The sequence below is a fragment of the Microcaecilia unicolor genome, chromosome 8, assembly GCF_901765095.1.
Source record: "Microcaecilia unicolor chromosome 8, aMicUni1.1, whole genome shotgun sequence".
Taxonomy (NCBI): Eukaryota; Metazoa; Chordata; class Amphibia; order Gymnophiona; family Siphonopidae; genus Microcaecilia; species Microcaecilia unicolor.
Window position 1 is genome coordinate 191,957,516 of NC_044038.1, and position 26,319 is coordinate 191,983,834.

A 26,319-nucleotide genomic window follows, 5' to 3' on the forward strand; every position below is an offset into this window, starting at 1 on the left:
AATACAGGCGTTAGGCATTCATATCTGGAAAATAATGGAGCAGCGCTCCGCGACACACAGCAAGTGCAGTCAGTCATCTCTCTTCTGCCCCCATACCCTAGCAGACTGCCTTTTTATACATTTCTTGTACCATTCATTCCTATGGACCCTCTCTTTCTCACCAGCAGTCTTTGCCCATTATTGGTTGATAACAATGACTTCACATGTCAGGGCCGTGCCTAGGGTCTCTGGTGCCCCCCTGCAGACTATCGGTTGGCGCCCCCCCCCCCCCCCCCCCCCGTCCAGCAGAGCAGGAACAGAAGGGAGCAGGCAAGTAAGCCGGACCTCAGGAAAAAATAGCACTGTATGTATCCCTCATTGATAAGTCTCTGACTCTAAAGTTTAGCAATTTCATTAAAGCAAAATGTATTTTCACATATCACATCCTATCCAAGGAGAATGTTTTATATATGTCACCCGTCTGTGGTAAAACTTCACACAGTATCAAAATACCTCTAATATGTAGTCGTACCAGCCGAGGAAACTAACTGTGCTCAGCTCACAAGAGACAGAGTGAACATAAAATAAAACTTCATCCTTAAAAGATAATATCGGATGAATGCATGAAGTTGAATATGAATTCCTGTGAATGGAATCAATTTGATTTACAATAAATCCAGATACTACTCCCTCATATATATAACAAAAAATTATTTAAGTGGAATGGAATTATTTGACTGTACTGGTAAACAGAAAGAAGTACTCTATTGCATTCTAATCTCCTTTGCACCAAAGGATATAATTCAGATCAAACATTTATCTCTGATCAACTATCTCAGATCAAATATTTATTTCAGATCAAATATTAAGGTTTCCTTGCTTACAGTCACTTAAATCTACCTAGCCTTTATATAGCTTATAGGATTTAAACACTGTTAAACTGAAATTCACCCTTTTCTATTCTTCATAAACTTCAAGTAATCCTGAAATATTCAGATCCTTTTCTCACTAGAGAAACTTCAATCGCCACCAATCTCTTTTCACTTATATTTTCTCATTTACCACAATCAGGCACTCTTTTATAACTTCAGTCAACAAACACAGGAAGTCACAGCTGGATGTCTCTCTTAGCAAAGGACAGCTCTCACTCTGTTCACTTCCCGGGCAGATTTCTTAACAGAAGCTGATCATCCAATCAGAGAGCTCTATTTGAATGCAGATTAACATACAGACACTCATGGGAATGTTTAGTGAAAAAGACCGGACTAATTTGCATATGATTTAAACAAATCTGAGCATATGACAACCAAGTACAGACTCCCAGCACCTGAATTCTGCAATTAGATTTAAGGCAAATACTTTTAAAACTTATTTTTAGCACTTTTAAAATTTCAGGTTCTCTTTAATTTGAATGCTGTGTCAAGCTCTGAAACTCACCCTGACTGAGGAGCTAGCCCCAAACTGAAGCATAAATAGCAATCTGGTTGTATTCTCACGTAACTTGAAGAGCGTGCCTGTCTCAATTAATACTGCTCCTTTGCATGAAAAGGGGAGGGCAGCGGAGATAGGAGAATCACAAGTTCAGGTGAAAGATTTTGCAAGTGAGCAGACGGACGGCAGGGGCCCTGGATGTTCTTGCCCTACTTGCACCTGACCCACTGCTATCTTCCTTAACCAAAACATCCTTGCCTGTGACTTTCTTGCTAGTGCCAGTCCAGCTGTTGTTTATAGAGCAGATTCCCCCCTCCCTCTATCTGCTCTCAATTACCTCATTCAGCTTTCATTACAGTGAAATGTCTTATGATTTTTAGAGGCCTAGCTCTTAGCTGTAAGCCTGAGCCCTTGGCCTGTATTTCACTGAAAGCAAATGATAGCATTTTTCTACTAAATTCACAGGCAACCAATAGAATTGGATGTAAAGTGAGGTAATATGTTCCCTTCTACCTTGTCTCCCTAAAATAGAAATTGCTGTGTTTTGCACTGTTTTGAAGTTTTCTCAAATGATGCTGAGGTAAACCTATTAAAATTGCATAAGCATAGTCTGAGTCATAAACAAAGCATACATCAAACATTGAAAAGCTAACTGCATACTTCTCGCAGTTTACACAAGACTTAAAAGCAGACTAACAAGTCTGTTTACCTGTCCAGTAAATTCCAATTGGAAATCCAGGCAGACTCCCAGATATTTAAATTCATCAACCAGTGGGATCACTTCCCCAACACAATTGAACAGAGGTGCCCGGCTTAGCTCGCTTGTCTGTTACTCAGCAAGCCACAATCTTATTCATATATGTCTGCTTTTGTGGACCACATCTGCCCTTCTCTAGTCCTCCGGGACCATTCCCAATTCTAGAGAAGCATTGAAAACGTCAGCCAGAGGAGCCACCAGAACTTCCCTAAGTTCCTTCAGTACCCTCAGATGTATGTCATCAAGCTCCATCACTTTGTCCATCTTCAGTTTAGCTAGCTCCTCACGAACACAGTCCTTTGAAAATCATTCAGGGACTACCATACCTCCATTTCTATTTGTGTTAGTCTTCTGCGGTCCATCTCCTGGCTCTTTAGCTGTGAACACAACAGAAATATTTCTTAAGCAATTCCGACTTATCTTTATCAGCTTCACCTTTGAGTCTCACAATGCCACTTTTGCACTTCCTCCTATTACTAAAATATGTCTTGTCCTCCCATTTTACTGTATTGACTAATTTTTTATTCCGTTTGCAGCTTTTCTTAGCTTTTCCAGATATTGTCACCTGTCTTCCCCTTTATGCATCTGTTGTAGTTTATTAGAATTAGAATTGTTATTTATATAAAACACCTTTATCCAAGTTTATGAAGGCTAATCTCTTTTTCTTTACCTTTTCAGCTACAATTTTGAGAACCAAAGTGGCCTTCTTTTCCTCTTACTTTTATTTACTTTCCTTAGAAAAAGGTCTGTTCCCCTTTTAATAATAGCTCCTTTCAGTTTTGCCCACTGATTTCCTATTTCTTCCCAATGTTCCCATCCAGGACAACAGCTCCTTCAGGTAATGCCTCATCTGAAAAAGTTAGTTTTTTGAAGTCTAGAACCTTCACTTTTGAATGAACCCTCTCCACACCTATCTTAATATTAAACCCACTCACTATAACATCAGAAACACTCTCCCCATTTGTAAGTACTAAGTGCCCAAATCCAGGATATCCCTACTTCTAGAAGACCCCACAATAGGAATACCACAATCAACATCTATTATATTAAAATTACGTAATGGTAGTACGTCCCCTTTCAAAGCTATTTTTCTAATGTCTTTAATTAAATCTGTCCATTCCTTCAGTCTGTGATAGAGGCATGTATATCATATCAACTGTAAATACATTTTCCATTCCCTTTTTCCCAACTGACCCACAGTGCCTCTTCATTACCTTGCTATTACTCTCTCTCTCCTGGCCCATGCATATTAACTGCCACCCTCCACTTTCAGTTACTCTCTTGGATTTCTGGAACCCAAGCAGAGCTTTTATTATTACTAAGTACAGGTTAGTAATTTGGATGGAGTTGTTTAGTTTCATGAAGTTTCTGTATTAGGATTTAGCTTATGCTTATATTGTTTAAATTTAAACTCATTTTGAGTGGGTTAGGAAAGGCAACATTTATAAAATGTGTTGAAATGGCCACCTCTCTTTGCCACCTCTTTCTCTCTCTTCTTACAATTCTTTCACCACTGTTGCTTATCTCTCTGCCACCGCTTCCTCCTCTCTCTCATTCTTCTGTGCCACCTTTCTCATTTCTTTGCTGCCTATTCCTTTTCTCACTCTCCTGTCTCCACTATCGCTCAATTGGCATTATTGTTCATAGCTGTGCTGCCTCTTCCTCCTCTCTACTTCTACTACTATTTATCATTTCTATAGCGCTACAAGGCATACATAGCGCTGTACACCATACACAAAAAGATAGTCCCTGCTCAAAGAGCATACAATCTAGTTAAGACAGGTGAACAGACAGAACAATTAAGGGTAAGGGAATAAGGAGGCGAGGATAAGGACAGGGCAAGTGAGTAGTGGTTAGGAGTCAAAAGCAGTGGTAAAGAGGTGGGTAAGTTTGGACTTGAAAACGGCCAAAGACGGGGCTAGACGTACAGGCTCAGGAAGTCTATTCCAGGCGTGAGGTGCAGCAAGATAAAAGGAACGGAGTCTAGAATTAGCAGTAGAGGAGAAGGGGACGGATAAGAGAGATTTATCTACAGAACGGAGTACCTGAAGGGGGGGGGGGCGTAGGGAGAGACGAGAGTGGAGAGGTACTGGGGAGCGGCAGAGTGAATGCACTTATAGGTCAATAAGAGAAGCTTGAACTGAATATGGAAACGGATAGGGAGCCAGTGAAGTGACTTAAGGAGAGGGCTAATGTGAGCATAGCGACTTTGGTGGAAAATGAGCCGCGCAGCAGAGTTTTGGACTGATTGAAGAGGAGAGAGATGGCTAAGAGGGAGGCCGGTGAGAAGCAGGTTACAATAATCAAGACGAGAGGTGATAAGAGTGTGGATAAGGGTTCTGGTAGAGTGCTTAGAGATGAAGGGATGGATTTTGCTAATGTTATGTCATTCTTCTCTGTTGCCTCCTCCTCCTTCTTAAACTCATATGAATTTTTAAACTGAATTTCTAACATTAAAATTAATTTGAGATTCAATAAAGAAAAATAATAGAGAGGAGCCTTCATTGCCCACCACTTTTAACAGTTAGTGTCTCTGTGCAGAGCCACATAAGTCACTGTGATGGGCAGACTGTGCCCCTGCCTTGATCCTGTCTCTTTTGTGTAGGTAAAAGAGCTGAAGCGGTCACAGAACTACCAGCGATTTCTCCAGCTGGACACACAGAGCTTGGTGCCAACAGATGAAGCCACTGAGTGTCCTGTTTGCTTTTTGACCCTGCAGCCGGGGGAAGGAGTAGTGCTGCGTGAATGCCTGCATGGCTTCTGCAAGTAAGATGTTCGTTCTCCTTTTTTTACCAAGTGCCTCACTCTCTCCCCTCCCCCCAATTAACACAGTGCCCTGCTCTTACCCCTCCTACTGGATGAATGCAGTACCTCGCATTAACCCCTCCCGTTCCACATTGAATGCAAGTCTTCACCTCATCCTTCCTAATGCTTCTGCAATATTGCTTTTAAAGATATTGAACAGAAACAGTTCCACACCTTGATCCCCTGAGGGACTCCACTAGTCACCTTTCTCTCCAACTAATTTCAATCAACCAATTTCTAATTTGGTTCACTATCTTGGGATCAAATCAACCAATTTCTAATCCAGTTCAATATCTTGGGATTCACCCTCAGGCTGGTGTCCTGTATGGAACAGTGTCAAAAGCTTTGCTGAAAGACAAATAAACACATCCAGTCTGTGACCATCTAAACCTCATCACCCAACTGAAACAAATCAATTAGGTAAACTTGACATGTGTCCCTTGTAAGACCATGTAAGCATCTTGCTGAATTGTAGTCAGTTCACTGTCCTTTCCTTGTGAGTCATATTCAGGACAGTAGCTATTTTCCTGTCTCCAGAGGGCTTGCAATTTAAATTTGTTCCTGAGGCAATGAAGAGTTAATCGACTTGGCCAACATCACAAGGAGCATTAATTTTCCCACCATGAGGTCAGGCTTTGCAGACTGCAGCTAGCAACCTCTACTTTGATCCACTTTGTGAAGAAGGACCAAGAACTGTTCTCCAGTCCTTTGGAACCACTCCCCTCTCCAAAGGTTTACTGAATACACTATTCAGTGGAACTATCAGAACCTTTCTAGGATATGTTTCATAGCCATACTGGGTCAGACCAATGATCCATCCAGCCCAGTATCCTTTGTCCAACAGTGGCCAATCCAGGTCACAAGTACCTGGTAGAAACCCAAATAATAGCAACATTCCATGCTACCAGTCCCAGGGCAAGCAGTGGCTTCCCCATGTCTATCTCCGGGAACTTGTCCAAACCTTTTTAAAGCCCAGATACGCTAATTGCTGTTAGTACATCCTAGTGGCGTAGCTATGTGGGGCCTGGGCCTCTGTAGATTTGGCCCTGGACCCCCCTGACGATGACCCCCCCCCTCCCGCCGCCAACCCACCATCGCCTGTCTTTGCTGGTGGGGACCCAAACCCCCGCCAGCCAAGGTCCTCTTCTTCTCGCAAAAGGCTTCCTTCTGTTTCTGACATCCTGCACGTAGAATGTGAAGGACGTCAGAAACAGAAGGAAGCCTTTTGCGAGAAGAAGAGGACCTCGGCTGGCGGGGGTTGGGGTCCCCCACCAGCAAAGGTAGGCGACGGTGGGTTGACGGCAGGGGGCAAAGTCGGCAAAGTCAGCAATGGGGGGGGGGGGGGGGTCAGCGGCGCCGGGGGAGAGGCTAAAATGTGCTCCCTCACCTCGGGCTCTGGACCCCCCCTCCTGCCAAAGTCTGGCTACGCCCCTGGTACATCCTCTGGTAATCAGTTCCAGAGCATAACTGTTGAGTGAAAAAATATCTCCTCCTATTATTTTAAAAGTATTTCCATTTATCTTCATTGAGTGTCCTCTAGTCTTTGTACTTTTTGAAAGAGTTAAAAAAAATCTATTCACTTTTATCCATTCTACACCACTCAGAATTTTGTATGCCTCAATCATATCTCTCCTCAGCCATTCCTTGCCAAGCTGAAAAGCCCTAACCTCCTCATATGAGAGGAGTTCCATCCCTTTTACCATTTGTCTCTCTCTTCTTTGAACCTATTCTAATTCTGCTATATCTTTTTTGACATACTGCGACCAGAATTGAAGGCAATACTGAATGTGAGATCACACCATGAAGCGATACATAGTACTCTTGGTCTTATTTACCATCCCTTTCCTAAATAATTCCTAGCATCCTGTTTAGTATTTTTGCTACTGCTCCACCTTCAGCGTATTGTATACAATGGCACCTAGATCTTTTTTCTTGGGTGCTGACTCCAAGATGGACCCCAGAATCAGGTAACTATGATTTGGATTATTCTTCCCAATGTGCATCACTTTGCATTTGTCCACATTAAATTTCATCTGCCATTTGGATGCCCAGTCTTCCAATTTCCTAAGTTCTTCCTATAATATTTCACAGTCCATATATGTTTTGACCACTTTGAATAGTTTTGTGTCATCTGCAAATTTAATCACGTCACTTTTTGTTCTGATTTTATGTTAAATAGCACAGATCCCTATGGCACTTCACTATTCACTCTCCTCCACTGAAAAAAATGGCTGTTTAACCCTACCTGCTGTTTTCTGTCCAGTAATCAATTCCTAAGCCACAACAGAACATTGCCTCCTAATTTTCACAGGAGTCTCTCATGAGGAACTTTGTCCAAAGCTTTCTGAAAATCTAAGATACACTACATCAACCAGCTCACCTTTATCAACATGTTTATTCACGCCGTCAAAGAAATGACACAAATTGTCAAGGCAAGACTTCCCTTGGCTGTATCCATGCTGACTCTGTCCCATTAAATCATGTTTGTCTATGTATTCCGTAATTTTATTCTTTAGTTTCCACTATTTTGCATGGCACTGAAGTCAGGCTTTTTGGTCTGTAATTTCCTGGATTATCCCTGGAACCCCTTTTAAAAATTGGTGTTACACTGGCTACCCTCCAATCTTCATGTACTACAGACACATTTAACAAACAGGTACAGATCACTAACAGCAGATCACTATATTTTGCTGATTTCGCTCAGTATGTATTCCAGGTTCACTGATATTTCTTTCAGTTCCCTGCATGAGAGAGTGCCTCTTTGCTTCCTTCATTGTCCCACAGATTCCCTCACAGGCTTTCTGTTTTTGATTTACCTGAAAAAGTTGTTATTGTGAGTTTTGCCTCTGTTGCAAGTTTCTCTTGTATACTTCTGTCTTGCCTCTGGGACAGAAGTAACCTTCTGAAGGAGTAAATTTTTACTCCTCCAGGTATGCCAACTCTGGCTACTAAATAAGTATTATACATAATAAATGTTTATTCAAATTGTCAAAGAAGCCTATCAGTACTTATTGAAATAGCAACAAATAAACTCCCAATACAGTATAATTTGTAGCAAATAAAAGTAGTTTTCCCTGGGAGCTGTCAATATGTCCACCTCCTAGTGGACACACGGAGGTTCTCCATCCTCAGTTCTGTTTCCTCTTAAATACTTTTTTTCTTCCTTTCTTCATTATCTTAATTATAATTACCCTTCCTACCTAATGAATAGCATCTTTCCAGATATTCTGTTTCCTGTTATGAATCAATTCTATCATTTATTCTCTTATATATTGGCAGTTATGGGCCTCTCAAGCATATAAGCATAAGTTTTCATTTGATATGGGGTGACCTATGTCCTCGGTACAGTGGCGTAGCAAGGGCGGCTGCCACCCGGGGCAGTTCACCACTGTGCACCCCCCCCTCGAGGTGAATCACACAAGCCCCCCCGCCCCCGAGTGCATTCTTACATGCTGTGTGCATGCCGCTGGGGGGGTGGTCAGTTCCGCTGGTTCCCTGCTCCCTCTGCCCCGGAACATGGAAGTAACCTGTTCCGGGGCAGATGGGAGCAGGCAACCAGGCGAAGACCGATACCCCCCCAGCGGCGTGCACCTGGTGGCGGACAGTCCCACCCTTGCTACGCCACTGCCTTGGTATGCACAGTCATCATACTAGCCCCCTTCACCCTTACAGTTTTACCCACACCCACTTACTTCTCATTCTGATTGTTTATCTGGATACAGCAGGTGTCCTTAGTCATAGGAGTATCTGGCTCAGTTGCTGACCAGCAACTTATCACAAGTTAGCATAGGTCAAATGTCAAAACACAAATTTCTACAGCCTTAGAAAAGTAGTTACCAGAAAAAATGCTGTCTTGCAATTCTAGATCAGCTCCCAGCTCAAGAAAAGCAAACTAGCAATACTAGAAACTAGTAAAAAAGGCCCGTTTCTGACACAAATGAAACAGGCGCTAGAAAGGTTTTCCTCGGAGTGTGTATTTTTGAGAGAGAGTGTGTGTGAGAGTGACGGTATGAGAGTGAATGTGCGAGTGTGTGTGTGTGTGACAGAGAGAGAGAGAGAGTGAGTGTGGGTGCAAGTGTGTCTGTGAGAGTTGTGTGATACAGATAGAGTGTGAGAGTATGTGTGCGATACACAAACTCTCTGTGAGACCGAGTGTATGAGATCGAGAGTGTTTGAGAGTGCCTGTGTGACACATAGAGAGTGAATGTGATACAGTGTGAGACAGAGTGTGTGAGAGTGAGAGAAAGACACTGACTGTGAGAGAGAGAGAGTGTGTGTATGACAGAAATACCTCCCCCCTCCCTCTCTGGTCTCAGGACCCCCTCCCCCTTCCCTCTCTGGTCTCAGGACTCCCTCGCCTCTCACGTTGCTGCGCTCCTCCGGGGTCTACTGCAGGGGCAGTGACGTGAGAGGCGAGAGGAGCAGTTGCAGAGCCAACAGCCAATGCCTGATGGCTGTCTGCGGTGCCGCACTTGCTTTTTAAAAACATTTTTGGTGCTTTAATTAGCTCTTTTTTTTGTAGCGGCTGCTGCTGCTCAACAGGAGAAGCAGCAGTGGCCGGAAATGGGAGCTGGTGCCGCGTGTTTCGTGGGAGACTTGGCAGGTCTGTGTTGGGTGGCCGGGCTTGGAAGGAAAGTGGCTGGGCCTGGGCAGCGACCTGGGGTGGGGTGGAGGGGGGGAGGGGCGGCGAGGGTGGGAGGGGCGTCCCTGGGTGGAGATGTTGGTGCATGTGAAGGAAGGGCTGAAGCTGCTCCCGCAACGTTCCAATGTCTCTCATTGCAGTAACCATCTCCTGACATCAGGCAAGCAGGCTTCTACTGCGGGACAGTGATGTCAGGAGATGGTTACGAACGCAGGTAGCCTCATTGAAATGTTGTAGGAGCAAATTATTATATTAGATATGTATGGTTTGCACCTTTTCATGGCTTTTATGATATACACTCCCCTCTTGTGGGGCCTCAAACTAAGCAAGAGGGCCCACACTATGACTACGTTCTTCAGGCTTTAGAGGCCTCATTAGACAGAGAAGTAATGGACCCAAAACAAATTACAGTCTGTATCTACCCCTGAAAAGGAACATGAGAGGAGGGAAGCTAGGCTGGAGCATAGATTACCATTACCTTTGTAGCTGCAGTAGCCATAATTTGGCAGCATGCAGTCATGGAACAGGAAACAGAATACAGAACATAAGACCTGCTATAATCAATATTACACAAGAAAATAAGCAAGGGGCGTAACCAGATCAATAATTGGTATGTTCTTCAGCAAGGAAGTGTGGGAGAGAGTGACAGTGTTGGCTAAGAATGAGAACCTCAGCATAAGCATAAATTTGCAATTTGGCAAGATTATGAATGTTGTCCATTACAATATGTGTACAAATAGCAATAAGAGTGCAACAATCAGGACTTTTTAAAATAATACAAAGTCCACAGTGGGATGCAAGAAGATAATCAAGTGCCATACAATTATAGGAGGTCATTAACATATTAACAAATCTGATCACAGGATACAAAATAAGGAAATACAAAACAATAAACTAGTATCATGGAATCTTATGAAAAAATAACAGAACAAGGGACTAGGAGAAAGATAATACAAAAAAATAAAAAACTAGGAAAAAGTACATAAGGTTTTGTAAATATAGACAGAAAAAAGCTGGCAAGTCTGTGTCATTTTAAAAACTTTGCTTCTGATAGGCTGACAATTCAGGAGACAGATGCATCATCAGGGATCAGCGTTGGTTCTGGTATTGCAAATCAGCAGGCTGTACACAGTTGCAAGGGAGGACCTGCACCATCATGGTTTACACAGGAGGGAGGGAGTTCACATGGGATGTATCATGATGTTTCAAAAAGCTTCAATAATGGTAAATAAAAGTATGATTCAAAACAATACAGCAATTAAACAGAGTAGGGCCATATGCTTTTACACAGTTCTAGTTGTATTTAATACAGAATAAAATAAATTTTGAATAGTGCAATTTAGTGAAAATAAAGTTCCTAAGAAAACAAATTTATAGCTTCCATAACAAATAAGATTAGGGCACCATGTAATCAAGGAAGGTGCACTGTTTCTCCACTGATACAAAACAAGGCTCAGAAAGGACACAGAGTGGGAGAAAAGTTTAATATTCCAGCTGTTCACAATTAACATCTAAACTGTAAATATGCTAGGTAAAACATCAATCTTGTTCCTAAAATAATAAAGGACACAAGGAACTCTTCCTAAGTTAGGGGAAAATTCATTTAAATTAACCGAAAACAATAAATTGAGGAAAGGGGGGGAGTCATTCAGATAATGGTCCCAGATAGGTCATTAGATTTCCTATCTCATATATAGTGAAAGGGAAAACAATGTAAAGAGATTAGGGCAAACTAGGCAGTTGCCTAGAAAAGCACTGTCCTTTTTCTTGAGCAGCACAAAACATGTTCATGCAAGGTACAGAAAAAATCTTAACTTCTGAAGTTAAACAATCATCTAGTTCACTCTTGCTGGGATACAGAACACATATGTATATATTGTACAAGTGTGCAACTTGTAGACATTACAGGCATGAGCCTTTCAATAAATCTCACAGTTAATATAAAAGTGATCAGTCTATAAAACCTACTACATAGGATCAGAGAAGTTAATAACAAGCTTTGAACCCAATCTAATAAACTTGAGTTATAAAAAAAAGTACCAATCCTAGTGAGACAGACAAAGGTGCAACCTTGACTGACCTTTACAAGATTCACATAGATCAGGCAAGAAACATAGCACACAGGTCTCTACAATCAAGATGGGTCAAAGCTAGCCTCCAGGTAAAAGTAATTTTTAAGAAAAAGTATACCTTAGAGACAGACCCTAATTCAGTACTGAATGTAGAAAAAAGTACACTTTAGCTGTTAACTATGTACTAAAAATGGTGATAAGAGACAGAATCTCCAAGTAGCTAACATGCTTATTAGGGAATTCATAAAAGAAATCTTTTGTTAATTGTATATACAACTAATATGTATTCAGGAGAGAAACTATTTGTATGTACTGATTGTAATACCCACAAAATTCAAAAATGGTCACCTATAGTGATTGTATATAAGGGGTAACACAACACCCACAAAAACAAAAGACAAAGACCTAAGAGGCGGTAGATCAGACCAGTCTATTTGAATTCAGACTGGACTTAACCTTATGTGTGCTATCCAAGTAGATTACCAAAACAATGTCCTAGGGCAAGAAGTACTTCTTATGTGCACAAATGAACAACATAGCATAGCTATTCCAGAAGTAAAAAAGTCACAAACAATACTGATTAAATGCTCCGTGATTTTTTTTATTTCTGCAGTTAATAAAAAAAGTCTTGGTGGAGTGCATATAATAAAAAATTAAAAGGATGGCCATGTATGATAAAACTCTGATTCCATAAGAAGCCTAAATTTATAATTCAAATTCTGAAAAAAGGAAAAAGACAATAAAAATTAATTAACAAAGATCACATAGCTCCACTATTCTGCTATGTCATTCTTAGAATACACATGTACATGAAACCACCATTTCTTTCAAAGTTGGTGTATGAATCCTTGTGAACAAAGAATAAAATAAGCCGAACAAGTCTGGTGACTGAGCAACAAATCATTCACTTGTTTCCCCTTAGTCTTCCCTAAAATACTATCTGTTTATAGTAGAATACCAGATGCCTCTGAACAAACAGAGGATGGTAAAACACAAATAATACAATTTAACAAGGTATAGTTTTTATTTTTATTTTATTTATTTGTTGCATTTGTATCCCACATTTTCCCACCTATTTGCAGTTACCAGTTAAAGGTACAAACCTGTCTGACACAGAGGCAACAATAAATACAGAATGAGCTGAATGCAGCATGACTCTTCTGATTCCTAGTTCGGTGGTATTAACAGTTTGTTTAACATATAAGTGTCAGAGCTTCTTGCTATAGGCAGAAATCTACAGAATGTAATTTGTTTTAGGAAACTGCTTAGTATATTAATTTCTTTAGCCCATTAGTCTTATTTTAAAACTAAAAGCTCCCTATAAAAGAGATGGTGGGGATCTACATGTGTTTCTATCAGTTTTGTAAAAACAAGCTTATCAGGGAAACAAAATTGTTATCTAAAAACCATATGCACAAAGGAAACAGTGATATAGAAGTGTATAGAGGAAAAGGTAATTTAATCTTTTTCAGTATGGCTGAAGTGCAGGTTTTAGCACAAACTCAAATGGAGAAAGAGGTTTGGAGGGTAAAGACTAGTATCCAAAAGCAACTTTTAATTTTACATGGGGCCACTGAACTCAGCCAAGAGGGAGCTGAAGCTGGAACAGAGCCCTTACTTCCCTTAGCTGGAAGTGAAGTGATCAGTCCCTGTTGCAGACTTGCTACTGGGCTGCTAGCTGTGTCAGATAATAATTTGGGAGGAAGCAGATGTACTGTCATTAAACAAAATAGGCTTGTAACCTTCAGGCAACTATAGTACCCTCTGTCAGAGCTGGGCACAATCCTTGGCTTTGAGGAAGCACTGTTTACTGCAGGGCTGTAAGGGGGTAGTTTATTTCCCATTAGTTTATCAGACACCTGCTCTTCCACGAATTAAACATTTTCAAATGTTCTAGTGATGAGTTTCCCTTTTCATGTTTCTTGAGCAACAAATTACTAGGCAACACACTACCTGTCTCATTTCATTGAAAAGAAAGGATCCTTTTCACTTAGCTTAACCCATTTCTCACTGTACTTTATAATCATAGGCGCCCGGTATAAGAGGCTTGGAGAGGCTAAGCCTCCCCTGCTGTGCTCTGAGGGGTTTAAATTGTTGATTTACCTCCATCCTCACAACAGGAGCTGCAGTGAAAGCCCTCTAGCCTTGTGAATCAGTTGTAGAATTGGTTTATGGTTTGTTTACCTTACTGCTGGGAGAGGGGGGGTGGTTGGCTGGAGGTGTCCTGGGTTGCCAGGGAGATATTTAACGAGGATGACTTCCTGACCTGCACTGAGGACAGATAGCAGCAGAATCGGATACTGGACCAGCATGATCAGAAAAAGTCACCAGACAACAAAGGTAGAAAAGATCATTTTACTTTCATTATAGTGTTTGGAAAATGTCCACTTTGAGAATCAGGTGCTCAACATAAAAAGTTTATATTTATTTACTTATTTATGGCATTTTATCCCACATTAATTAGGGTGTTTTGTTGCTCTACATGAGAATGTTGATGATATGATCCCTTGTTTCATATTGTTGACGGTCTGCATTTTCCGCATGGGTGGTATATGGTATATTAGGTTCTGCCCAGTGTAATATTTATGGTACAGTAAGGTTCTGAGTGTGTTTTTGCACAAAGTTGTGCATAGTGTTTGCAGTTGAGCGATTGTGCTTAGAATATGCTTTGAGCAACCACTTATTCTTTGACATATGATACATATCTAATATCTAAATTTAATAAAGCGTATTAATTGTAACTTTTATTTTTATTATTTTTTCTGTGTGTTATCAGACAATTATGGATTTAAGCTCCACCCTGGCCCCACCCCTAACCCCACCCCTTTAGCCTCCCCAAACAGTTGGGCCACCGACTGCCTATGTTTATAATCTCTCTCTGTTCCGCTGGATTTGCTACATAAACAGTTTCTAATGGGGAAGTCATACTGATAAACTTCTAATTGACAATTAGATAACAAAAATGCAAGAAAAAAGCAGCAAAGCAGTAAAGAGACATCAGTATAATTACATGTACTTATACCAAACATAATATATATCACACTTACCCGGGAAAGACAGAAATATAACAAATACTCACATCATGCTTCCCTTCAATTGAACTTTTCCTTCATAATATTTCATTTACCAAGCGTCTTCAGCCGGAATTCTCAACAACAACATTAACCTTTTCCTTTACTCAACATTTTACTTTTACAATGCTCAACCTTTTAATTATCTGAACCCCTAAACCCCTTGTCAGTTAAAGGACTGACTGGGGACGTTCGCCCACAAAGTTACCTTGAGGACAATCACCCACCTGAAGCAATGCACCTTCAAGTCCCTGTTTGGGCGCCAAATGTATACTTCTGTCTTGCCTCTGGGACAGAAGTAACCTTCTGAAGGAGTAAATCTTTACTCCCACAGGCAGAATTCCAGGCAAGAAAAACTCTGGCTACTAAATAAGTATTATACATAACTAGTAAAAAAAAAGGCCCGTTTCTGGAGCAAATGAAACAGGCGCTAGCAAGGTTTTCCTCCCCACCCCCCCTCTCTACCCCTTCGTCGTTGTGACGCCACTGACGCCATTGCTCTGCACCTCGTCAATGCACCTTCATCACCTTCTTCGTTCTGAAGCCACTGACGCCATTGCTCCGCCCTCGACCGTCATCACATTTGATGCGAGGGTGGGGCCCAGAGACTTGGTGATTTCGGTGGCTTCACCACCATGAACCCTTCATGAAGGAAGTAACGTCAGTGGCTTGGCTTCAATGACGTCAGTGTCTTCAGAACGTTGAGGGTGAGTTTTATTATATAGATAAATGTTTATTCAAATTGTCAAAGAAGCTTATTAGTAATTATTGAAATAGTAACAAATAAACTCCCAATACAGTATAATATGCAGCAAATAAAACTAGAGTTTTCCCTGGGAGCTGTCAATATGTCCACCTCCTAGTGGACACACTGAGGCTCTCCATCCTCAGTTCTGTTTCCTCTTAAATACTTTTTTCTTTCTTTCTCATTATCTTAATTATAATTCCCTTCCTACCTAATGAAATATGCATCTTTCCAGAATATTCTGTTTCCTGTTATGAATCAAATTCTGTCTCCTTATTATATTGGCAGTTAGGGCCTCTCATGTATATAAGCATGTTTTCATTTGATATGGGGTGACCTATGTCCTTGGTATGCATAATCATCATTACTAGCCCCCTCCACCCTTACAGTTTTATCCATACCCACTTACTTCTCATTCTGATTGTTTATCTGGATACAGCAAGTGTCCTTTAGTCATAGGAGTCTCTGGCTCAGTTGTTGACCAGCAACTTATCCACAAGTTAGCATAGGTCAAATGTCAAGCACAAATTTCTATGCCTTTAGGAAGTAGTTACCAGAAAAATGCTGTCTTGCAATTTAGATCACTCCCAGCTCAAGAAAAGCAAACTAGCAATATTAGAAATATGTATGGTTTGCACCTTTTCATGGCCTTTATGATATATACTCTTCATATTCTTTTTTAGACTTCTTTATTGATACTTTGCATCTAACTTGCCAGGGCTTATGTTTCTTCTTATTTTCTTCATTCAGGTCCTTTTTCCATTCTTTGAAGGAAGTTCTTTAGGTTCTAATAGCCCCTTTCATTTCACCTTTTAGCCATGCTGGCTGTCATTTGCTGTTCTTTCTCGGTCTGTAAATACATGGAATACATCTAGTCTCGGCATCCAAGATGATATTTTTAAACAACGTTCATGCCTAATTTAAAATCCTAATCTTTCTGGCCAATCCTCTTAAATTAACCATTTTCCTCATTTTATCATAGTCGCCCTTTCAAAAATTAAATGCTGCTACTGTAGATTTCCTTTGTGACTTCACTCCAGATATTAGCTCATATATGATCATGTTATGATTACTGTTTCCCAGCAGACCCAACAACGTTACCTCTTGTACTCTTTCCCAGCAGACAACAGTTACAGAAGCAGGATCAGCATCAGTCCACAATAACAGCGGGAACAGCCAACAGGTGAAAAATCACTATGGCTTTCTATATTTGAGAGGGATACTAAGCAGCCTGGAGCTGCCTCAATGTGGAGTGTTCTGGCACTTTACACATCAGATTAATTCTTAAGGGACAGTTCTAATAGCCAGTTGCCATGATCTTCTACTTTTCTACGCGGAGGGAAACCCTGCTCCTCCCAGCATGCCCAGGGGCAAGTATTCTCAACAAGCTGCCAACAACACAGATTATTATAAAGGCTAAACACTGAGGATCACAGAAATACAGGAACCTAGTCCATTTTACACATATCAAATGTACAAACAAAATCCATTTCCATATGTACAGCAAAGGCTGTCCCATGCAATGGGGCTAGCCCACTCCCCGCCTAGTATGTGTAGATATTGCTATTAATCCTTTACCAATAACTAAGCATTTTAAGCATACAAGTCATGTAAGATGGATCTTTGTCGCTTAACAATCTTCTAATTAACCCAGGCTCACTGTCGATCTTATGACCTCTTCTTGCTGTCTCGCAGGAGCTGAAACAAGAGACAGACAACATAAAACAAAGAACAGAAGAGAGAGAAAAAAGTCTCTGAGTCTCTGAAGTGGACAACAGTCCACAAAGTTCATTTCTCTTCATGTGGTATGAGGAGACCCGCTTTGGTGATTGGTTGGAAGAAAGTCTTCACTGTTCTTTAGTTCACCATCTTCACTTCCATTTTGCAGACTTTACCATGTTGGCTAGGAAAGGTCTTGATCATAAGCCCCAAAGGCCAATTACTACGTTGGGCTTGATTGTCTTTGAGCAGGATGTCTCCTTCTTGGATATTAGGCTTGCTGGATTGCTATTTGCTTTGATACTGCCGAGTTGGAAGGTACTCTTGTTTCCAACAATTCCAAAAAGCTTTTGCAAAGTTCTGATTTGTTTCTAACAATGTTTTTAAATGTCTTTGCTGTTAACCTCCCTTGGTGGAGTAGGAATCGTATGTCTTTTGTGTTAGGAGTGCAGCTGGTGTTAAAATCCATGACAGCACTAACCTGCATTGATGATTCCCAAGTCTGCATTTCTGATAGCAATTTGGTGACAGGTGTCTACTTGCATGTCCATTTCACTTGTTATTTCCACGGTCTCTGTTTCCAGTACTGCTATGCACAATTCTAAGCATAGGATGGTGTGGTTAGGCTGTGGTGCCAGCTTAGCCTTGCCGATGATAAAGCCCACACAAGGTATTCCTTCTCCATGTGTTGCTTTCAAGTAGGCTACTTCAGTTATGGCCTTTACAGAAGCATCTAAGATGCAAATTTCTCTGTGGCTAGCAGTACTGAGTGGAGCAGGAATGTATGTGTGTGGAATGTATAACTGTTCAAGAGTCTTTAGGGAATTTTTCTATTTTCCCATCCTTGTTTCAATTCTGGTGGTAGTGGGTCATCCCACACATCAGCACTTTGGAACGGTTCTCTTAAGAAGGATCTCCCTTGGATGATAACTGGAGCCATGAACCCCAGTAGATTATATAGACTGTTAACTCTGGATAAGACACCTCGATGGGTATATGGTTTCCCTTGGGTCGAGATTTGGAAGGTAAAGCCATCTCTTTTTAGCTCCCAGTGTAACCCAAGGCTTCACTGAAGTGGAGGTGTATATTCCTAGATCTAAATCTTTCAGATCTTTTGCATGATCCTCTGTAGGAGATGCTTTTATCACTTCCACACCATGTTGATATTGTGTATCTGGATTTTCAAAAGGCATTTGACAAGGTACCTCATGAAAGGCTACAGAGGAAATTGGAGGGTCATGGGATAGGAGGAAATGTCCTATTGTGGATTAAAAACTGGTTGAAAGATAGGAAACAGAGAGTGGGGTTAAATGGGCAGTATTCACAATGGAGAAGGGTAGTTAGTGGGGTTCCTCAGGGGTCTGTGCTAGGACCACTGCTTTTTAATATATTTATAAATGATTTAGAGATGGGAGTAACTAGCGAGGTAATTAAATTTGCTGATGACACAAAGTTATTCAAAGTCGTTAAATCGCAACAGGATTGTGAAAAATTACAAGAGGACCTTTCGAGACTGGGAGACTGGGCGGCTAAATGGCAGATGACGTTTAATGTGAACAAGTGCAAGGTGATGCATGTGGGAAAAAAAGAACCCGAATTATAGCTACGTCATGCAAGGTTCCACGTTAGGAGTTACGGACCAAGAAAGGGATCTGGGTGTCGTCGTCAATAATACGCTGAAACCTTCTGCTCAGTGTGCTGCTGCGATTAGGAAAGCGAATAGAATGTTGGGTATTATTAGGAAAGGTATGGAAAACAGGTGTGAGGATGTTATAATGCTGTTATATCGCTCCATAGTGCGACCGCACCTTGAGTATTGTGTTAAATTCTGGTCGCCGCATTTCAAGAAAGATATAGCAGAATTGGAAAAGGTGCAGCGAAGGGCGACTAAAATGATAGCAGGGATGGGACGACTTCCCTATGAAGAAAGACTAAGGAGGCTAGGGCTTTTCAGCTTGGAGAAGAGACGGCTGAGGGGAGACATTATAGAGGTATATAAAATAATGAGTGGTGTGGAACAGGTGGATGTGAAGCGTCTGTTCACGCTTTCCAAAAATATTAGGACTAGGGGGCATGCGATGAAACTACAGTGTAGTAAATTTAAAACAAATCGGAGAAATTTTTCTTCACCCAACGTGTAATTAAACTCTGGAATTCATTGCTGGAGAAGGTGGTGAAGGCGGTTAGCCTGGCAGAGTTTAAAAAGGGGTTGGACGGTTTCCTAAAGGACAAGTCCATAAACCACTACTAAACGGACTTGGAAAAATCCACAATTCCAGGAATAACATGTATAGAATGTTTGTACATTTGGGAAGCTTGCCAGGTGCCCTTGGCCTGGATTGGCCGCTCTCATGGACAGGATGCTGGGCTTGATGGACCCTTGGTCTTTTCCCAGTGTGGCATTACTTATGTACTTATGAAGTCTTAGATTAGCCTCTGCTAGCATTGCTTGTGTTCTCTTTAACAAATCAATTACTTCTTTTGCAGTAGATAAGCACTTCAATCCATCATCTATATAAAAGTCTCTTTCTACACTTCATCTGTGCCATACTCCTTTTCTCCTTCTTGGGCTGTTCTTCTTAGCCTATAACTAGCCACTGCTGGTGATGGACTGTTTCCAAAGTCGTGGACACTCATTCTGTATTCTACAATCTCTTTGTTGGTATTAGCATGGCACCACAGGAATCTCAAATAATTTCTGTAGTCTGGGTGTATGACAAAACAGTATAATATTTTATATGTGTCAGCTGTTATTGCAATTGGTTCTTTTTTGAAGCTGATCAGAACTCCTAATGGCTGTGATCATGTCAAAACCCAGAGAGAGAAGCACATTATTGAGTGAGATTCCTTGGAACTGAGCACTAGAATCAAATACAATTCTAATCTGGTCTGGTTTCTGCAAGTGGTGCACACTAAGGGTAGGTAGATACCAGTACTCCTCATTTTCTTGTAAAGGTGGGGCTGGATCTCCATGGCCATTAGCTACATGTCTTGCATGAAGTTTACGAAATGTTGTTTTGTCTCTGGTTCCTCCTTAGAGTTTTTTTTTTTTTCTTGAGATTATCAATAGAAATCAACAAAATAAAACATGGAAAAGAAAATAAGATGATACCTTTTTTTTTATGTTTAATCATTTTATTGCAGAAAGATATATGACATTACAATAACGCAATTATCACAAAACTTGCTTTTATCAACATCCCCCCCTACCAACGCCCTCCCCTTTCCCTGCCCTTTCCCTCCCTATCCCTCCATGATGATACCTTTTTTATTGGACATAATACATTTCTTGATTAGCTTTCGAAGGTTGCCCTTCTTCCTCAAATCGGAAATAAGCAAATGTGCTAGCTGACAGTGTATATAAGTGAAAACATTTAAGCATTACTATGACAGTCTGGACAGGGTGGAGTAGGGGGGTGGGTAGGAAGTATGCATGGGGACATCAAAGCATATCATTGATATTCTAACGGATGAATTGAGTCAAGACAGAGCTTGGTCTCTGTTGTTAGGAAGTTGCTGCCTGGGCTTCCGGAATGGTAGAGGAGCCACCCAGCTGTTTAACTCATCTCTGGAGAATTCCTTGTCCATGATTCTCGAAAACTCTTTGTCTTCTATTGAGAAAGTCAGTTTTGTCATCATCCTTGCTGACTTGAAACATTGAATTCCCCATATGTTTTCTACCATTTGATGGAGAGGTGGTCTGGTTTGGTTCTCCATAAGTAAAAACCTTTTTTGCATGCAGATGGTTGGTACATGGCTTGAGTAAGGTTGTACATCTGCTTTCTAGGAAACTAATGGTATGTTCTTCCACACTTAGTCTTCTCATTCTATTGAGACAGATATCACCTATCACCCATCCCAGATATCGGTAGGCTTATGGCACGTCAAGTGAACCAGCACATGACTCTCAAACTCACCTTACTTGAATAACATATGTCCCTTGAAGTATAAAGTAATAAGTTGTTCATGGTTAGACAAAAGGGGTGAGGGTTTGATGTTTCTAAGAGTTTTTTTTATCAGTTTCTTTGATTGATAGCTTTATTGATATCTCAACAACTGCAAAGTTTTATAGCTGATAGCTTGCCCCAATAATTAATTACAACCAAAATGGTATATAGCTGACAGAGCTGAGCCAATAAAAAAAGCTAAGTTATTGCTACACTTAAAGTCTATTACAAGGATATTATATATGGTGTTATTAAATTATATAAACTGTTTTCTGCCAAATAAGGGAGACTCCAAATCCTTCATCCAAATTTACAGAATGAGTCTGTGCCTGTAACTTAATCCTCTGCCAGAGAGAATTGTCAGTGACTGATAATGAGGTACTCACAGAAGCAGGATCAGCATCAGTCCACAGTAACAGTGGCAACAGCCACCAGGTAAAAAAATTGCTATGGCTTTCTATGTTTGAAAGGGACACTAAGCAGCCGGGAGTTGCCTCAATGTGGAGTGTTCTGGTACTCTACACATCGGATTAATTCTTAAGGGATAGTTCTAACCAAGGAGGTGGAAGAAGACAGGAGTCGAAGTGAACCTATCTAGTCCATTAAACACCCAAAACAATAGCAAATGCTAATGAAAACAATAGCAAAAGATTATTAGAAACTAGTACAAAAGGCCCGTTTCTGACACATATGAACGGGCGCTAGCAAGGTTGTCCTTGTGCCATCACCATCCAGCTGGATGGTGTATGTTTGGGAGAGTGTATGTGAGAGTGAGTGTGTGAGAGAGAGAGAGTGAAAGTGCGAGTGTGTGTGTGTAAGAGAGAGAGAGAGAGTGTGGGTGTGAGTGTATGTGTGAGAATGAGAGTGTATGCAAGTGCGTATGTGAGACACAGTGTGATTGTGTGTTTCACACAGATTCAGTGTGTGCGTGAGAGAGTGTATGTGATACTCAGATGCTCTGTGAGACTGAGTGTATGAAACCAAGCGAGTGTGTGATTGTGTGACACAGAGAATGAATGTGATACACTGTTACACATAGAGTGTGTGAGAGAGACAGACATTGTCTGTGTGTGTGAGAGTGTGTGTGTGCCAGAGATACCACCCTCCTCTCTCTCTCTGGTGTCAGGCCCCCCCCCATCTTCTGGTGTTTGAGATTCCCGCCACTGCACCCAAGCAATTGGGTATTTGAGATTGAGTGTGGGGGGGGGGGGGTAGGGGGGGGGTTCAGGAAGCGCTGCCAGATGAGATAGTGAGTGAGTGTGTGTGTATGGGGTTTCAGGAAGTGCTACTAGATGAGAGAGAGTGTGTGTGTGTTTGGGGTGTCAGCTTTGAAGAAGAGGGGTGTGGGGGGGGGGGGTTCAGGAAGCGCTGCCAGATGATTGAGTGTGTGTGTGGGGTGGGCGGTTTATCAAGGCACTGTCAGATGAGTGTGTGTGTGTTTGGGGCGTGGGTTCAGGAAGCACTTGCAGAAGAGAGAGTGAGTGTGTGTGTGGGGGGGTGGAGGGTTGAGGTAGCGGGGCCAAATGACAGTGGAGTGAGTAGGTGTGGGGGGGGGTGGGAGGGGGTTTAGGGATGGCTGCCAGATTAGTACGTGAGTGTGTATGTGTGTGGGGCAGGGGTTTCAGTAAGCGCTGCCAGATGAGAGAGAGAGTGAGTGTGTGTGTGTACGGGGTTTTAGGATGCGCTGCCAGATGTGAGAGAGCGGGTTGGGGGGGGCAGGGGTTTCAGGAAGCGCTGCCAGATGAGTGAGTGAGTGCGTGTGTGTGTTGGGGGGGGGGGGGTTGGCCAGATGAGTGATTGAGGGTGTGTGGTGGGGCAGGGATTCTAGGAAGCGCTGCCAGATGAGAGAGAGAGTGAGTGTGTGTGTGTACGGGGTTTTAGGATGCGCTGCCAGATGTGAGAGAGTGGTTTGGGGGGGCAGGGGTTTCAGGAAGCGCTGCCAGATGAGTGAGTGAGTGTGTGTGTGTGTTGGGGGGGGGGGGGGGGGTTGCCAGATGAGTGATTGAGTGTGTGTGGTGGGGCAGGGATTCTAGGAAGCGCTGGCCAGATGAGAGAGTGAGTGTGTGTGTTTTGGGGGGGTGTAGGCGTTGAGGAAGTGTGGCCAAATGAGGGTAAGTGTGGTGTGTGTGGGGGGGGGGGGGGGCAGGAACGGCTGCTAGACGAGTGAGGTGTGTGTGGGTTGGGGGGGGGCAGGGTTTTCAGGAAGCGCTTGCAGATGAGAGAGTGAGTGTGTGTGTGTGGTGGGGGGGGGGGGGGGTTTGGCCAGATGAGTGAGTGAGTGTGGGGGGGCAGGGATTCATGAAGTGCTGCCAGAGATAGAGTGAGTGTGTGTGTGTGTTGTGGGGGGTGCGTTGAGGAACTGTGGCCAATTGAGAGTGAGTGTTTTTGGGGGGGTTTTTTGGGGTGGTGGGTTCTGGAACCGCTGCCAGATGAGTGATTGATTGTGTGTGGGGGGTGGGGGCTGGGGTTTCATGGAGCGGTGCCAGTTGTGAGAGTGTGTGTGTGTGTGTGTTTTTTATTTCATTTTTGGGGGGGGGGGGATTGTAGTGTGATGAAGATCGAAGGAAGCGGAGGCTGCTTTCAGGGGTTGTTTGTTGTGTGCCGTCTCCTCTTCCTCCGCGTGATGCACCCGCCACCGCCGCGCATTGCCCCCCCCTCCCGCCGCCATCCCACCCTAACGTGTCGTAGTTTTGCTGGCGGGGTACCCAAAATCCCGCCAGCAGAAGTCCTTTGTTGTGTGCTGTGCTGAGTCCCACTTGATCTTCTGCATTGCTAGGCTGTGCAGGGCGGGGTTATGTGCGTCAGACGTCGTGCACGTGCAGGACGTCAGACGCACAGAAGCCCTGCCTGCAGAGGCTAGTAATGCTGAAGATCACGCCGGAGTCTGAAGATAGGATGGGTTCTTGCGGGGTTTCGTTTCCCCGGCGGCAAAGCTACGCGTCGGTGGGTGGGGGGTGGGTGTTGCTTCTTGTGGATTGTGTTGCGGGGCTGTTTTTTTTTTTGCAGGATTTTCATGGGTGGCCTGTGGGGGGGGGGCTGCGCAGGGGTGGGTGTTGCACCTGCAGCATGTGTAAGCGGGTTTTTTTTTGCGGTTTGTCGTGGGTGGCTTTGTGGGGGGGGGGTGCGGTACGGGGGGTGGGTGTTGCACATCCTGGGGGAGGAGTAGGGAAACATGCAGAGCGTGTTTCCCTACTGCTCCCCTTGCTTGGTTGTGTTTCTTTTGTTGACTTGTACTATTTTGTTACGCTCCCTGAACGTTCTTTTTTCAAAGGTTCTGAACTCACAGCAGAACGTTAAAGGGTTGGTTTGACGTCATGACGTTTGACGCGAGGGCGGGGCTCAGAGTCATAGTGGGATGGCTTCACCACCATGAAGTTATGAACCCTTGTGCTGTGAGTTCAGAACCTTTGTCCTCAGAACGTTCAGGGTGCGTTTTATTATAGTAGATAAGGGACTGCCTATGCCTGGTCCATCTGTAAAAAGTAAAAAAAGCTGTTCCAGTTGGATAGGCAGTGTCTCAAAAGGTGGAGGACAAAATAAACTTTTTTTTTTTTTTACTTATTGACAGCTTTTTAATTTAATTTGAAAGGTCTTATTGACAGCTTTTAATTTATTTGAAAGCTTCCCATATCTAGATATATTATATCACTAAAACAGCTTTAAAAACTATTGTAGTTGGTAGCAAAAGCAGTTATGAACTCTGTATTTTGTGCTCATTTTTCTACATTGTTCTATACAACACAGATGGCCAAATTTCAGTGAGGATATCATGTTTCCTGATGGGTTCATCTTAACTGTTGTTGTAATAATCCTTGAGAAGTCTGGTGTTATACAGATGATGGAATATATTGAAATGAAATGGAAGAAAAATTAAACTCTCCTTTCATTGGGGCACATGGAATTACATGTGCCCCAATGGTTTTATAAGTAACAATAAAAATAAATATTTTGTTTCATGCACATCTCTTTTATTTAAACATAACTAAATGGGCTATAAGCCCTAATGCAGTCCATTGGTTTCTTATATTTTGTTCTTGTGATGACTTATACTGTGCCAAAACTGAAAACTCTTATCTCTATCTGGTCGATAATAAAAGGAGCTCATTGTGAACACTATCCACCCTAAAATGTTGTTTGTGGCTGTACACAAGGAATTGTGATATTGAATAAATAAGTGTATGATTGTGTCCCTAGTCATGCATCCAAAGTTTATATAATCCTTTCAAGAAATCCAGTTAATCATTTAACTTATATGTGGAACATAACCACAAAGGCATGGTATGGTCGCATTTTCAATATGGTGATACTAGGGCCCAGCTAAGGAACAGGCTATTTTGAGTTGGTCTTCAAACTTGCTTTCCTTGTCCATCACCATCCAGCTGGATAAGCAGCATCTTAAAAGGTGGATGAATAAAGGATATTTTTAAAAAACATTTATCATACATTATCCCAAGCAAAGTTGTGTTTAATGTGGCTTACATTTGAAAATACAGTGAGAACAGAATAATAGAATTCAGTTATCTCATGGGAGCAAACAGATGGATGTGTCTGATACATTTAACAAAGTTGAGATTAGCATATATACCCAACTGGGCATTTAAGGTCTGTCCTTTAACGATGCCGCATGTTCCAACATCATAGCCATAAGTATAGACAGTTATTCAATATTATTACATGCATACACCAGAACAGGCATCCATACACACATTGCAAAAGTAAACAACAACTTCTACAGAGTACATCCAAAACTTAACTTTTATTTCCTTATTTCTATCTTCCAATATTCTAGACAGCAGATGTACAGATTATCCAGGACCCAAAGCAAGTCCATAACAAGTCAGAAACAACACAGTTTATACCTAATTGTTCCACCATTCTCAGGATTCACCTTTGGATTTAAAAAGCAAAACCATATGCATGTAAGGTCTGGAAAAACCAATTAAACAAAGTTTAAAGCAAATGCCCTTAATATGTAATACTTGGTAGCAATAAAGAAACAGTGATGGGAAATCACAGAGCAAGCAGCCTGAGCCAACAGATTTATTTTCCATTCAACACAATTAACTTGTATGAAGTTGGCTGCGAATGTGTGCTGAATGGAGAATGCTGGCACATTTAGACTGACTCTGGACTTCTGCATGAAGGTAGCTC

At 42.0% G+C, this 26,319-nt stretch overlaps 1 protein-coding gene across 1 annotated transcript in view; it reads left to right on the top strand.

The window, feature by feature from the left end:
* Positions 1-26,319, top strand: part of RBCK1 (RANBP2-type and C3HC4-type zinc finger containing 1) — a 164,343-nt gene that overhangs the window by 106,844 nt on the left and 31,180 nt on the right. The window contains 1 exon segment of the mRNA XM_030212878.1: positions 4,773-4,933. Coding sequence (XP_030068738.1) covers positions 4,773-4,933 — 161 coding nt within the window.